The sequence below is a fragment of the Wyeomyia smithii genome, chromosome 3 (genome assembly GCF_029784165.1).
Source record: "Wyeomyia smithii strain HCP4-BCI-WySm-NY-G18 chromosome 3, ASM2978416v1, whole genome shotgun sequence".
In the NCBI taxonomy this organism is placed as follows: domain Eukaryota; kingdom Metazoa; phylum Arthropoda; class Insecta; order Diptera; family Culicidae; genus Wyeomyia; species Wyeomyia smithii.
Genome location: NC_073696.1, coordinates 191,657,424 through 191,670,280, shown reverse-complemented (window position 1 = coordinate 191,670,280; position 12,857 = coordinate 191,657,424). Strand labels below are relative to the sequence as shown.

General features: G+C 37.2%; 1 protein-coding gene across 1 annotated transcript; it reads right to left on the bottom strand.

Annotated features, from left to right (window-relative positions):
• Positions 1 to 7,092: 7,092 nt before the first annotated feature.
• On the bottom strand, positions 7,093 to 12,513 carry LOC129733309 (WD repeat-containing and planar cell polarity effector protein fritz). Its single transcript, XM_055695078.1, has 9 exons — positions 12,388 to 12,513; positions 12,184 to 12,337; positions 11,134 to 12,126; positions 10,109 to 10,844; positions 9,832 to 10,038; positions 8,947 to 9,751; positions 7,632 to 8,869; positions 7,419 to 7,569; positions 7,093 to 7,352 (listed from the first exon to the last, which is right to left on the bottom strand). The coding sequence occupies exons 3-9, from the start codon at positions 11,214 to 11,216 to the stop codon at positions 7,264 to 7,266; spliced, it is 3,309 nt and encodes a 1,102-aa protein (XP_055551053.1). The 5' UTR covers positions 11,217 to 12,126; positions 12,184 to 12,337; positions 12,388 to 12,513; the 3' UTR covers positions 7,093 to 7,263.
• Between the last annotated feature and the right edge of the window lie 344 nt (positions 12,514 to 12,857).

The window sequence follows — 12,857 nt, the reverse complement described above, 5'->3', positions numbered from 1 at the left end:
CTAAAAAATTTCAATCTCGAGCCAACATCGTAGTAACATCGTAACTGTCCCTACTACCCCCCCCCCCCTCCCTTCTATGTAACAATAAGTAACGCAGACTCAACCCCCTCTCCCCCTGCATGCGTTACGTAATTTGTGAAATAATTCCTGTCGTAATCTCACATTTACTTGTACTCTTGATTAAATATCTGCGATATTTGCGAGTAAAGAATAAGTAAGAGCTAGAGTGAAAAAGTTTTTTTCAACAAAACCAGTTAATATATGGTATTAAAAATTTCATGGCAGCAATTATGACCTTTATAACATTAAACCAATGATATTCATATCAATCCCTTCATAAAATTTATATTTAAAGGCTATGACAACTTTGTCGAAGGCGTCACACCGATTTGACAACCCGCTTTTGCTCCAAAAAACTTCTTCATCAATACCCTTTTTACATAGCTTCTAAAAAAGCCGTGAAAAAAACATTTCCAAGAGTACAAAATAGCGTTTTTTATTCATAGAAACATCTACGCTAAGTTCAGCCAAATTTTTATTTATTAATTTTAGTCAGTATCAACAGACAACACATGTCCCAATGACGGTTAAGTATCTCAAACTAATAACAATCATGATCACTACAATGCAATACAATATAATACAACAGCAATTTCATTATTTGTCATATGTAGTAAAAAGCTCAGAAAAGTTACGGAGTACGTTGAAAAGGTATTCTCGGCAATGAATTATTCCTCCTCGCTCTAGAACGTAACGGCGGCAAACAAGGCCTTTGCGATTTTTCTTCGCACCTGGAGAGTTTCCAAGTGGATTAATCGGCATCGGTTCTCGTAGCTTGGTAAATGAAACCGATTACATCAGGGTAGACGACGGAAAGCGAAGCGTAAGGAGCGGCGTTGAACCGAGTCAATCCTTGCCATTTCGTTTTGGTAATATGGATGCCAGATAACGAAACAGTATTAGAGAGTAGAACAGACGAATGAACAGTATAGTGCCTTGAGACAATCCACGCAGATCGACTTGAACTGTCCTACAGTACGGTCGCATTTTACCAACAGCTCGAGGCTAAGTCTTAGACTACCGAGAGATATTAAAATTTTGTTTTTCGCTTTCGACAGGCAATCTTTTTAAAAGACTCCCTGTTGAAAGGCAAAGTAATAAATTTGTTTTTAAAGTTAACGAGTGTTTAGTGAATTAATTTGGTTTGAGAAATTTCTACTTAAATTCTATAGTGAAGTGAAAGTGTAGTGAAGTTGTCCAGTTATGCCTGGAAAAAACAAAAAAGCTCGCTTTGATGCGGCATCAAGGAAACGTGAGGCATCTCCTCCAAGTGACACTGAAATTTCGACTAACAGGTATGATATTCTTTCTTCTGTTGGGGATCTAGAAATCCAAACTTCTCATACTGAGCATAAAGCCGTTATGAAGAAGGTTAAAATTCCACCTATTGTGGTATTTGTAGCAAACTTTAAAGCATTTCGATCAGAACTTTCATCATTTCTATCGAATGTGAAAGTTAATTTTCAAATTGGTCGCCAAGGCGAAATTCGTATTTTGGCCAAATCTTTTGATGGCCATAAACATCTTCTACAGTATTTGACTGAAAAGATGTATAAATTTTACTCTTTTGATGCCAAAAACGAGAGAACGTTTAAGGCTGTGTTGAAAGGTCTCTCAAATGATCAAAGTATTGGTGAAATCAAAGATTGTTCGTCAGAATCATTTGGTTTTGCACCCAACCAAGTAATTTTGCTGAAACGAAAGGCAAATGCCAAAATTTTTCAAACTGGAATACACCAGGAAAATTACTTAGTACATTTTGATCGTACCAAAGTACATAATTTAAAATGTTTAGAAAAAGCGCGTGTTTTATTCAACGTGCGAATAAAAGGGGGAAAATTTCAAGAGACATGGAGGAATCCATAATCTTACGCAATGTCGGAATTGTCAAGCCTATGGTCATGGAACTCGAAATTGCCATATGGCTGCAAAATGTATGATTTGTGGTGACACTAGTCACACAAAAGATATCTGCCCCGTGAAAGAGATCACTAATAGTTTCAAATGTGTAAATTGTGGGGGAAATCACAAATCTAATTTCTTTAATTGTCCTGTAAGGTCAAAAATTATTGCTTCTAGACAACGTAGGAATTCTAAACAACCTGTTGTCAATGTGGGTAATCAAAAGACTTTCAGTACTGTTCAGGCATCATCAGCACTTTCATTAGCAGGTGTGTATGTAGGTAATAATTTAAATTCAGATAACAAATTTCAGAAAATAATCCTGTTCAGGCAACACCAGGCTGTTCATATGCCAGTGTCCTTTCAGGTAATATTTCAAATTCAAACAGTAACAAACCATTCGTGTTTGGTGCTGAAAAGTCAGCCAGTATTGATTTAGGTAATCCAACTCCCGAAAAGATTGAATACCTACAACAATCCATGCTGCAGCTAATGTCCGTTTTGTTGAACTGTAACTCGATGTACGAGGCTGTTCAAGAAGGTACAAAATTTATAACTAATATTGTTATGAAATTGAAATTCAGCAATGATTTCAAATAATGCTGTAAATTTTCTAAATTGGAATGCTCGCTCTTTAAAAGCGAAAGAGGATGAATTTTTCAATTTTTTAACAGTCCACGATGTGCATATTGCAGTTGTGACTGAAACGCTTTTAAAGCCAAATTTTAAACTAAAAAAGAACCCAAATTTTATAGTTCATAGGTTTGATAGAATTGATGTTGCCGGTGGTGGTGTTGCAATAGTTATCCACCGTCGAATAAAACATCGTGTTTTACCCCATCTTGAAACCGAAGTTATCGAGAGTTTGGGAATTGAAATTGAAACAAGTATTGGCATTTTATTTATAGCCGCAGTGTATTTGCCTTTTCAATGCACTGGTGAGCGAAAAAATTATTTCAAGGGAGATTTGCAAAAACTCACAAGAAATAAATCTAAATTTTTAATCATCGGTGATTTTAATGCGAAACATCGATCTTGGAATAATGCTCAAAGCAATTCCAATGGAAAAATATTGTTTAATGATTGCTCGGCTGGATTTTATTCAGTTTTATTTCCAAATGGTCCTACATGTTTGTCTTCTATTAGGAGTCCATCTACAATTGATTTGGTACTAACAAATCAAAGCCATTCATGCAGTGATTTATTAACTCATGCTTCTAAATCCCACTAGATCTGTGTTAAATTATCACAAGACTAATTGGGATAGATATCGTTCTACGATCGAAGAAAATTTGAATGATGATATTATTTTACAAAACAGTGCTGACATTGACAGAGCATAAGATAATTTTAGCAGCTTAATACTCAATGCCCGGAATTTAACAGTTCCTAAGGCAAGAGTGAAATTTAATGCACCAATTATTGACAGTGAACTTCAACTTCTTATACGTTTGAAGAACATACGGAGACGTCAATACCAAAGATCTCGTGATCCTGCTTTGAAAATTATTTTTCAAGAATTACAAAAGGAAATTAAACATAGATTCACTCTCTTGCGAAATGAGAATTTCATGAGAGAAGTTGAACAACTAAAACCTTATTCAAAACCTTTCTGGAAGCTTTCGAAGGTTCTTAAGAAACCCTCGAAGCCCATTCCAGTCCTTAAAGATGGTGATTGCATTTTTCTAACTAACGAACAAAAATCTCAAAAACTTGCTCAGCAGTTTGAGAGTGTTCAGAACTCCAATTTGAACGTAGTAAGTCCTATTGAAAATGAAGTAAACTAAAAGTATGTTCAGATCACCACCCAAGAATTTCTTTCCGAAGAGGTATTGGAGACAAACTTGAATGAGGTGCGAACCATTCTCAAAAAATTCAAAAACATGAAAGCACCAGGAGATGATGGGATTTTCTATATCCTCATCAAAAGACTTCCCGAAAACTCTTTAAATTTCTTGGTAAAAATTTTTAACAGATGCTTTGCACTAGCACATTTTCCTACGAAATGGAAAAATGCCAAAGTCACTCCAATTTTAAAACCTGAAAAGAATCCAGCTGAGGCATCAAGTTATCGACCAATTAGTTTACTTTCCTCTATTAGCAAACTTTTTGAAAGAATAATTCTTAATAGAATGATAACACATATTAATGAGAACTCAATTTTTGCAAATTAGCAGTTTGATTTTCGCCATGGGCATTCCACTACTCATCAGTTACTTAGAGTAACAAATATGATTCGAACTAATAAATCTGAAGGCTATTCGACTGGAGCTGCTCTTCTAGATATAGAAAAGGCATTCGACAGTGTTTGGCATAAAGGTTTAATAGCTAAGATGTCAAATTTCAGTTTTCCGCTTTACCTCACAAAAATGATACAAAGTTATTTAACTGACCGCACTCTCCAGGTGAACTATCTAAATGGTAAATCTAATAGATTGCCTGTTAGAGCTGGTGTGCCTCAGGGGAGTATCTTGGGCCCAATCTTATATAACATTTTTACTTCTGATCTTCCGGATTTACCACCAGGTTGTGAGAAATCTTTGTTTTGTGACGATACAAGCATTTCCGCAAAAGGAAAAAGCCTTCGTGTTATATGCAGTCGGCTTCAAAAAAGTTTAGATATATTTTCTTCATACTTACAAAAATGGAAGATTTCCCCTAATGCTTCAAAAACACAGTTAATTATTTTTCCTCATAAGCCAAGAGTTTCATTTCTCAAACCCATAACCACGTTATTAAGATGAACGGTGTGGTCTTAAATTGGTCTGATCAAGTTAAATACTTAGGGCTAATTTATGATAAGAATCTTACTTTCAAGGAGCACATTGAAAATATCCAGTCAAAGTGCAATAAGTATATCAAATGTTTATATCCTCTTATCAACAGGAATTCTAGACTTTGTCTCAAGAATAAACTGTTAATTTACGAACAAATATTTAGACCAGCAATGTTATATGCAGTTCCCATCTGGACAAGTTGTTGTGCAACCAGGAAGAAGACACTTTAAAGAATTCAGAAAAAACTTTTGAAAATGATTTTGAAGCGTCCTCCCTGGTTTAGCACGAACGAGCTACATATGCTCACTAATGTAGAAACATTAGAAAATATGTCAAGCCAAATTATCAACAAATTCCGACAAAAATCGTTGCAATCCTCAATTGCAACGATTAGCTCACTTTATAGTCAGTAAGATAGTTTTAAGTTTATTTTAAGTTTCGTTTTATTCCTTTTTTTTTCTTGACAAGTAGGTTCAATAATTTTCCTACAATTACATTTTCTTAACTGCGAAAGCTAATAACATTCAATAATACTAAAAAGCGTACAAATATATATGATAGTGTTGAAATGTCACCATTTGTGGCAGAACACACAATACTAATTCTGAATAGATATTTTAGTACATAAATAAATCATTACAAACTCCCCCCTATTAAAAAAAAAAAAAGAGACAATCCACGCTGGTGAAGTCCTTTGCGATGCGAACAATGAATGCCAAAGTTTCACAATGTATGAAACATGTCGTTTGAACGTTAGTCGGCTATCCAAGACAACGCCGAAGTCCTTTACATGGTCAACCCGTTGAATTTCGGTACCACAGAGCTTGTATTTAAAAATGACAAGTTGACAGATGCGGTTGAAGGAAATCACGGAGCATTTCTCGGGATTGACAAGCATGCAATTCAAGTTGCACCAATTAATGAAGGTGTCCATCATCGAACGGATAAATATCTTCAAATCGTCAGCGAAGGACAAACGAGAGTCTTTAAGTACATTTGTCACATCTTTGAAGTACAACAGGAAGATCAGCGGTCTCAAGTGGCTGCCGTGTGGGATTCCAGACGAGGCCTTTCAGTTTACGAATGACTAGGTAGAAACAGCACGAACACAACACACTGCTGCTAATACCGAGTCTTTCGAGTTTAGCATTCGTAATGGGATGATTAATTTTGTCAAACACCGCAGACAAACTTATCAGTTTGCCCCTAGATATTTACGTTTGAGCGCGATCCGCTAAGCTTCAGATGACGTACGTTTGAGCGCGATACGCTATGTTTCCCACAACATATGATGTAAAACACTTGTAGAACATGTTAGCTTGTATTGGTTGGTCTACCCGAGACAAATCCATGTTGATCCTCGCTCAGGTATTGTTTGCAATGAGACAGCAGAGAGGTCATGATCACGAGCTCAAACAACATGGATATGGCCCATAACGATATTCCTCGGTAGTTGTTTACATCCTTCCGGTCTCCTTTCTTGTGGACGGGAAACATGTGAAACTTTGCCTTCAACATGCTGACAATTGCGTGCAAAATTATGTGCGATAGAGCCGACGACGTGTTGTCGGTATCACGTCCGCCGAGAAGAGCGAACCAGTCGATAGCGGTAAAAAATATCAGAAATTCTTCTCTGGTCAGCATTCCGAAAGCCGTATGAAACAGGTAAGATACTTTTCGTATGATTTAACCAATGATTCTTAAGGGCTAGGAATAATGGAGGGTGGTGCCTTAAATGCTCGACCAGAGGTGATTTTTTGTGGAATGGCTAACAAAACCGCTTAAATTGGTTGACGATTCACACGAATCAGGTTAGCAAGTGTAATTTGACTGACCAATTTGTTTCAGGTGATGCTTGCTTGGACAATGTCCGTATCGACTTTCTCATTACCTTTCACTCCACAGATACTCGGAACCCAGTATCACTTGGTTTGTTTCCTTTCTGCCAGTTGTTTTAGTGAAAGGATGCACTCCCATACCAGCTTAGGAGTGCGTTGGTCTCCGAGAGTTTCTTCAATACTCATTAATTAATTACATATTAATTTTCCCATGCCCTGGTGTTGAAAAATCGAACTTTTTTAAATGGCCCATGGTTCGGTTCGGTCGCATCCCGATCAAACTTAGAGATATTGAAGAATCTTATAAAACGTTAGTCTGTACACAAAAAGGCAAAAAACCAACAAGAGAATTGACCCCCCGCTTCTGAGTTTAGCGAGACAATAGGCCGAATGAATAAAAGAAGTTACTCTGCTTCTCCCGTAAGATTTGCACGGGATAAGTAAAGCAAACGCTTTTTATTTATACGGCTTAATATATTGTTTTAAACCGAATTAAAAAAAAAACCAGAGTGAAATTGTTTAGGTAAATAGTACGATTCATGTATATTTACAGGTAGTATATTTAACAAAAAGTATTAACATTTAAAATACTGATCAAAATTCACTGGACGGAATGTATATAATGATTATTTAACATTTTCAGTTATTTTTCTCACTACGTGGTAGCTAAGTACGATATACCTATATTAAACAACACCAAAATGAACCACTTTGATGTTGGGAATCTTTTTAGTATCCTCGTTGTTTTCCTGCTCGTTAGTATTGCCGATGATATCTGTGATTGGTAAATAATTATTGCAGAAAACAAAATGAGGTTATATACGGAGAACTTCAGAAATACCTTGCATTGGGGTAAAATCTTTCAGATAGTCGTCGTTTGGATGGCACAGAGGTAAGCTTTCGGCTAGCTCCCGTCGAGGGTCAGCTATAAGCGGATTGTACGACGGTGGTTTACGGACTTTATCGATTAGCTTGTCTTTTCGCGGAATTTCCTGCAATTGTTTTCATTGGAAATAACATCTTTCTTCTTCACGAGCAAAACTTTTTCACTTACCGGCACTACGGCTACCGTTACAGTATCGGAGAATTTTACCTTATTCTTTTCACCACTTTCTTTTCGTGTTGAATTAGACGAAGAATTCCCTCCCACTTGTTGATGCTGCTGGAGGAAATTGACTGATGATGGTCCAGCCATAGTCGATAGTGAGGAGTTTGTACTGTTGGAGAGAATAGAAGCCGTAACAAGTGGTTCCTTTCGTCGTGTCGGGTAACGTGTGCGATCTATGATATCCAGCTGCTGCTGCTGGTGGTGGAACTTCGACTGTGATTTGGACGGAATGTTTCCAGATATCAGCGGATATTGATGAATCACTGTGCGAGGAGCATTGGCATTTGCACTGGAGCTATTCGAAGGAATACTTCTGAACTGAGGTTGCGTCTGCGAGGTAAACCAAGGTTTCCGAGGGCGTCGTGCTAAATCTGGTTCATCTTGCATTATAGGAATCCCGATTGTTTGATCAAGTATGTTAGTTGGCGGACACTTCAAAACATTGGAGGCTGGAAGCGATCCGAGTGGCTTAGGAATCACATCTATCACCACATGTTGTCCGTTAGGAGGAGGTCGAGGGGTTGCTGGGTTATCCACGAAGTCTACGAAAAAAGGCTGCCGTGGGTTTCTTGATGATATATCAAGCTGCTCCATTGATAGGCTACCAATTGCCGAAGAATACAGCTTGGCAGCTTTTTCGCGAGGGTTTAACCGATTTCTAACATTACCGCGTTGGACGGGAGATCCATAATACGGAGATGTATTATCTCCGATTGAAAGTAAATTGCTCGAACTGAAAGATTTTCCTTTCAATTTTGTTTGTGCAACTTTAGAATGCTGTTGCTTCGATAACTTCAAGGCCGTTGCAGTTTGGCTGCGTTCCATTACAGTTGTTGGGCTCTTTTTAGGCACATATGGCAAAGGCGGCCGATCATTGCTAAATTCAGCTTTTGTGCGAATTTTGGCAGTAGACGTCCTCGTTTTAATGCTACCACTGCTGCAACTCTCGGTTGTCTTTGGCAGAGGTGGATGCTTTGGGCTACTATTTCGAATTTGAGACGACTTTGAAGAGCTGGAAGACGTAGAACACGATTTGAAACTCGTCGCGTCTTGACTGGATGTTTTTGCAGTACGCGGTGGTGTTTGTAGAACCATTTTTTCAGATTCTTCATCTTCCTCTTCATTGTCATCATCATCGAAACTATCTGCACACAATGAGCACGATGAATGCGAACACAACGAGTCTGAAATAAAAAGTTACGATCGAGAATATTGTACCATTTTTGAAGTGCACTATTCATTATCCATAAACCATACTCACGTTCACTATCGCTGCGATCGGTGCATATTCGGTTTATATCATCGACTTTTTTTATCGCCTCTTTCGCTAGTTCTGAGTCTCCGTCAGCTTTAGCTTTGTCGTGTAGTTTCAGAAACAAATCTGCATCGTTTATATCGATCGCTAACTGAAATGCTTTACTATATGATTTATTGCGCAACAGATAGTGGAAAAACCGCAAGGTTATATCGTTAACTTGGTCGCCAAATTCCACTTCAGTCTCATAACATAAAGGTTTTACAGGTACCAGGAAGCTGCCAAGAGCTTTTTGCAGCTGCAGTTCTCTTTCTGTGCTAAGCACTTGCTTAAAAATGTAATTTGCTATACGGTGTAATGAAAGAAGGCACATGGCTCCGTATGTGTCCCAGTTGAGGCTGAGCAGAATGTTGATTGCCTTCTCCACTTGATTTAAAGAGATATATTTGTGAATCAGAACGTCCGCTGTCAAGCCAGATGTATGCACATCACCTTTCAAGCCTGTACTGCCAATAAATCGCAGGCACCCAATGGGACCATTTTCGAATGCAAGCAGTAGAAATGAATCCGTAACGGCATACTTTTCACAGTGTTCCGTTATATCCGGCTTTCTACTCCAGCATAGTTTGGCAAGATTGGATGGATGGGAGAAATAGTTGGATAAATCCAGGATGCTAGATGGCACAACATCTTCACTAGCCAGTTGTGCCCTCACGCAGGACAGCGCAATATCGAAGCATTGGAATTGGGCTTTTTCATTGGCAATCATCACAATTGACGAATCATTATGCCATGAGACAAATGTTGGAATCTAAAATCAAGAAACGCATGTAAAGTAGACTGAACCGAATTTTTCGTCTCCGGTTAGAATAATATAAAAATAAAACTTACGAATGCTGCTTTTACAAGATGTGTGATGCCTCGACCTTCGTCAAACAGTACAACTGATCCATCGATACAGCCGAGCATTAGTTTTTCATGATCAGGACTGAAAGCATTGCAGCAGACTTGTGTTTGCAAAGGGATCGAAGTCACAGCTACTCGGCGCATTTTAGTTTTGTGAATTTGATATATACAACTATCAATTGTGACGTCTCCCTGTAAGCAAGAATATATATTACGACTTTTCGTTATTTGTCAATCAATTGACGACACTACGTTAACTTACTTTCTTGGACACCTTTTGCTCGACAGAGTGAACTTGAAAGCCGTTCATCAGTGAAAAATCTACCGAAACTGGATCATATTCTGTCCAGTAATAACAGAGTAACTCCATTTTAGATCCGTTTAATTTGTACACGTGAAGGTTTGCTCGATCTTGATCCTTAATTGTGGGTCGCCAAGGATAGACTTCATTTTGGGAGGATTTCGTCCACACAATAACTAGATCGTGTGAGCTACTACATACAAGATGTTTAGGTATTTTCCTAGTTGTCGGTCCTCCTATGATGACATTATAAATCTTTGGATCCATTAGACCAATTTTTTCAAGACTGTTTTTCTTCGGTGTTGGTTTCTGCAGATGCACAAAGGTGATCTGATTCTCATTGTAAGAGATAAGTATATGCGTCTGAGTAATGATAACATCTGTGATCTGCTCCGATATAATTTTACCAATAAAATATTTGTCAAAATAAATCCGACTGATATCTCCGTTGAAAGGATTAATTAAAACGTGAATTAGTAACCCATTGGACAGCATAATCTGAAGTATAGCATTGTTTTTCCACTTGCAAAAAACGATTCTCTTTTGTCGCAATTCCTCTTCAAGCATCCGTAACGCATTTCGGAGCTTGTTTGGTTTTTTGTTATCTACGTTCAACTTGAAACCCCGCGACTCGAAGTAGAGCTTTTTACCTTCCGAATAAGTTGATTTAGCGTTTTCAGTTTTTTTTTCTAAATACCTGAAAGCAAATTGAAACCAGCGAATAAGTGACATAACATAATAACCACCTTTAAATATGTGGTTAATCATTGTTGTTTGCTTAGGCCTGTGAGAAACTGAAGAGCAGCTTCTGCAAAGTGGTTTAAGCAGACACGCAGAGAGCAAATGAAAGACAATAGCCATACAGCCGATGAGAAAGACCTCGGGTAATCGATTAAGAAATCTCTGACAAGCAAAGTTCTCAGCTCTTCGAGATCGTCTTTATCAAATACCCTTGCTATGGACTCATGGCATGAATAGATACTTACTTGATTGCTCCAAGATCGCTGTCCTTGATGATAATGTCCTCCTTGTTGGACCAGAAGCGTAATTCGCTCAGCAATGTTAACATTTTCCGAAGCGTAAACAGTAATAAACACTACATTTGAGAGCAACATCGAACTATACAACCGTAATAACCGATTTAGACTGAAAACCGAACACTTTTTCTTGCATCACACCTAATATTCTATAGCAACACTAATCAACAATAAAATGCAGCTGAAAAACTACATTTTTGGTCGAAAACTAACAAACAAGAACCGAAAAATCAACTACCGAATACCTGTTGATCAATCAAGGGGCCATCTTTCTTTGCTCTTTTCCGTAAAATTACTTGTTGCGCTTTCTGTCAAAATTATTGCTAGTATGAGAGAGCAAAAGCAAGAGAATTTTTTTCAAGAGATTCCATACTGCACCGGTGCGTTTAGTGCTTGAATACAGTATAGTGAAAGACAAGCTGTTCAAATTTTGAAGGAAAAAATATCGAAACTATAGGTTAAATTTTAAACTGCGATAAGTTAAAAGTTTATCTTATTTTCAAATGCGATTATTATTGACATATTATTAACATAGCGTCTTATGCATAGCAGCACTATCAAAAATTGCATATTATTTGAATTGCATCATTCCATTTTTTTGTAATTCTGAGGTCGCAAAGATGTTTTACTAGGTGTAAACGATCAAACTGTTTGGAACTGTATTTTGTCGCAAAACATAAACAAACTGTTTCCTTTTAATTGTATTTAGGATTCACTGAATGTATATATGCCACTGTGATAAACATCTGACATACCTGCCTCATGCTATTAAATTCATGTTGGTTCCAGATAGTTTAGAGCAGTCAAAAAGTAGGACGTTAAGGTTGAAAGTTAATATTATTGTTTTATGCATACTGTCACTAAACAAATATTTCTCCATCAATATATCAAAAATGTTGGTTACTTATTGAAACAATTTATGATGCAAAAAGCACAAAGTTTCTAAGATTATAAGCATAATATGATACACAATACAATTTTTAAATCATTAGTACTTACATTTTCCTGGCGCGGATGATACGCGAAAATTAAAGTGCATGAGCATTCGCGCCAACACTAGATTAAAGTTGTGACCAGAATACCAATTTCTCATAAATATTATTTGTTACTGGATGTTTCCACTGCGTTTTTAGTCATTGTTTATAACTAAGTTCTGAAAAACTATTGACAGTAAAACTTAATTGATACTTTCACAACTATTACCCTTGTTGAAATTTATGTTGGTTGGGCCGAGGTAAATATGATCCCCAAATAAAATTCAGCTACAAAAATTTTATCAAAACAATAACATGACATACTGTGCTTCGTTAAGTTCGAGTTCTGTCTATACTCTTATTACAAGTTGACCTCTTATTAGTTATGATAACTCAAAATTATTACCCGAGGGGTGAGACAGTGCTAACATATACTCAGTGGAACATTCGTAAATATAGAATTCTCCAGGCGCATTTGTATTAGTGCGATGTATTCGATTTTTCTTTGTTAGCTGTAAGAATTTTTCGTCACCTGTGAGAACTGTCATCTAAAAGCGAGTATAAAAAACTACCGAGTTTGATTCACACTCTAACAAATTTCAATATACAGTGTAAAGCGGGCCGTATCATAGTGTTCGTGTGTTTTCGCTTGGAGAACTCTATAGACCTATTCACGTACGAATGTGTTGAGCAGGTATT